The 1496-nt window shown below is 31.4% G+C and overlaps 1 protein-coding gene across 1 annotated transcript in view; it reads left to right on the top strand.

Annotated features, from left to right (window-relative positions):
• LOC105140156 (C2H2-like zinc finger protein) overlaps window positions 1-736 on the top strand; it is a 1538-nt gene extending 802 nt beyond the window's left edge. Inside the window, exons 2-3 of the mRNA XM_011046865.1 lie at window positions 7-327; window positions 445-736. Coding sequence (XP_011045167.1) covers window positions 7-327; window positions 445-589 — 466 coding nt within the window. The 3' untranslated portion in view covers window positions 590-736. The remainder of the gene's footprint in view (window positions 1-6; window positions 328-444) is intronic.
• The last annotated feature ends 760 nt before the right edge of the window (window positions 737-1496 follow it).

Genomic DNA, 1496 nt, shown 5'->3' with positions numbered 1-1496 from the left:
GTCAAGAGTACACGACCCATCAAAGAACCCCACTGGATACCCAAAATTCGGCTCTTCCTGCAGCTCAATATGTAGTTTCAAAGCCGTTGTTCATGGCAACACGAGGGTTGTTCATAGAGCTGACAACTCACCTGAAAGCAGCACTGTGGGTCAAGAAACTGGGCTACTGAGTCGGAAAGATGTAAGCGCCGGGTCATCATCAACTCGGTCATTGGCGGGGTCAGGGAGATCCAACGGTGGTGTAACGCACTTGTCATCCTCTAGAGGCATGCAATTCAGGAAGCTTTCGGGTTGCTACGAATGTCACATGATCGTTGAACCTAGCAGGTATATTTCACTTTCATATTCATTTTTTCCTCTTAATTTCTCGTTTTCTCTGGAATATAACAAAAGGAAAAAAATATATAGAATATCATTTATTAATTTTGGGCTAAAAAAATCCAGATACCCTTCTGCCAGAACCACTATTAGTGCCTGTACTCAGTGTGGAGAGGTCTTTCCAAAGATTGAAAGCTTGGAGCTTCATCAAAAAGTTCGCCATGCTGGTAAATTTTATTTTCATCTTAATTACAGGGAAATTTATCATTGATTACATACTTTTGCAGAATTTTCTTACCTATTATCTATTAGTATTTATTCACACTATATCAGAGGTTGAATACTTTGTCCACGCAATTAAAATTCCAACATACTTTACTATTTTTCTTAGATTAATCAATAAATCCATTTTGCTCATGCAATATTTTTTTCCAATTCACCTTTTTTCTCTCTGTTTTTTTTTGGTTTTTATTTGCCTGTCTCAGATTTTTTTACTAGCCATTCACTCAAGAGTAATGTTAATTATTTCAAATAATATCAATTATTTGATTGCTTGGCTTGATTAGTGTATTATAATACAAAAAAAATATAAAATAAAAACATATATAATTGAAAAAAATATAAAATGAATTTGCATATAAGCTATAATTTTAAAATAATTTTATATCATTATATAAAAAAACATGTTCTTATTATTTTTGTATCGTCTTCCTCAAAAATTCAAAATAATAATCGAACATTAAATATATAAAATACACTTCATCTTCATCGAGCTATTTATTTATTTATTTTTAAGAAAAACTAATTCTTTATATGTAGCATTACTGTTTAGGCAAAGAATAATTGTAACTTAGATGGAACTATACACTATCACATGGCTTTTGCATTCAATCAATGAGTTAAACCTAGAGTTTGAAAATTTAACAGAAAACCTTTCTTTTCATGATTGCTGTCTCCATGCTTTATTTCCCACCAAATTTGCTCGGACAGAACCAGTAAATTACTTTATTTTCCATTAATGTACTTTAGTACAGCATCAGCAACTTTGCCTTCTAGGAAACATTTTTTTTTTCTGCCAGTCATATAAGATGACCTATTTAAAAGGTCATAAGGATTATTGAGAGATTGCTTGAGTGTGGTATTTTATAAAGTATTTTTTATTTGAAAATTTATTAAAA

The sequence above is a fragment of the Populus euphratica genome, unplaced genomic scaffold, assembly GCF_000495115.2.
Source record: "Populus euphratica unplaced genomic scaffold, PopEup_1.0 scaffold98.1, whole genome shotgun sequence".
Classification (NCBI taxonomy): domain Eukaryota; kingdom Viridiplantae; phylum Streptophyta; class Magnoliopsida; order Malpighiales; family Salicaceae; genus Populus; species Populus euphratica.
The sequence above is the reverse complement of the archived record's forward strand: the minus strand, read 5'-3'. Positions and strand labels throughout refer to the sequence as shown.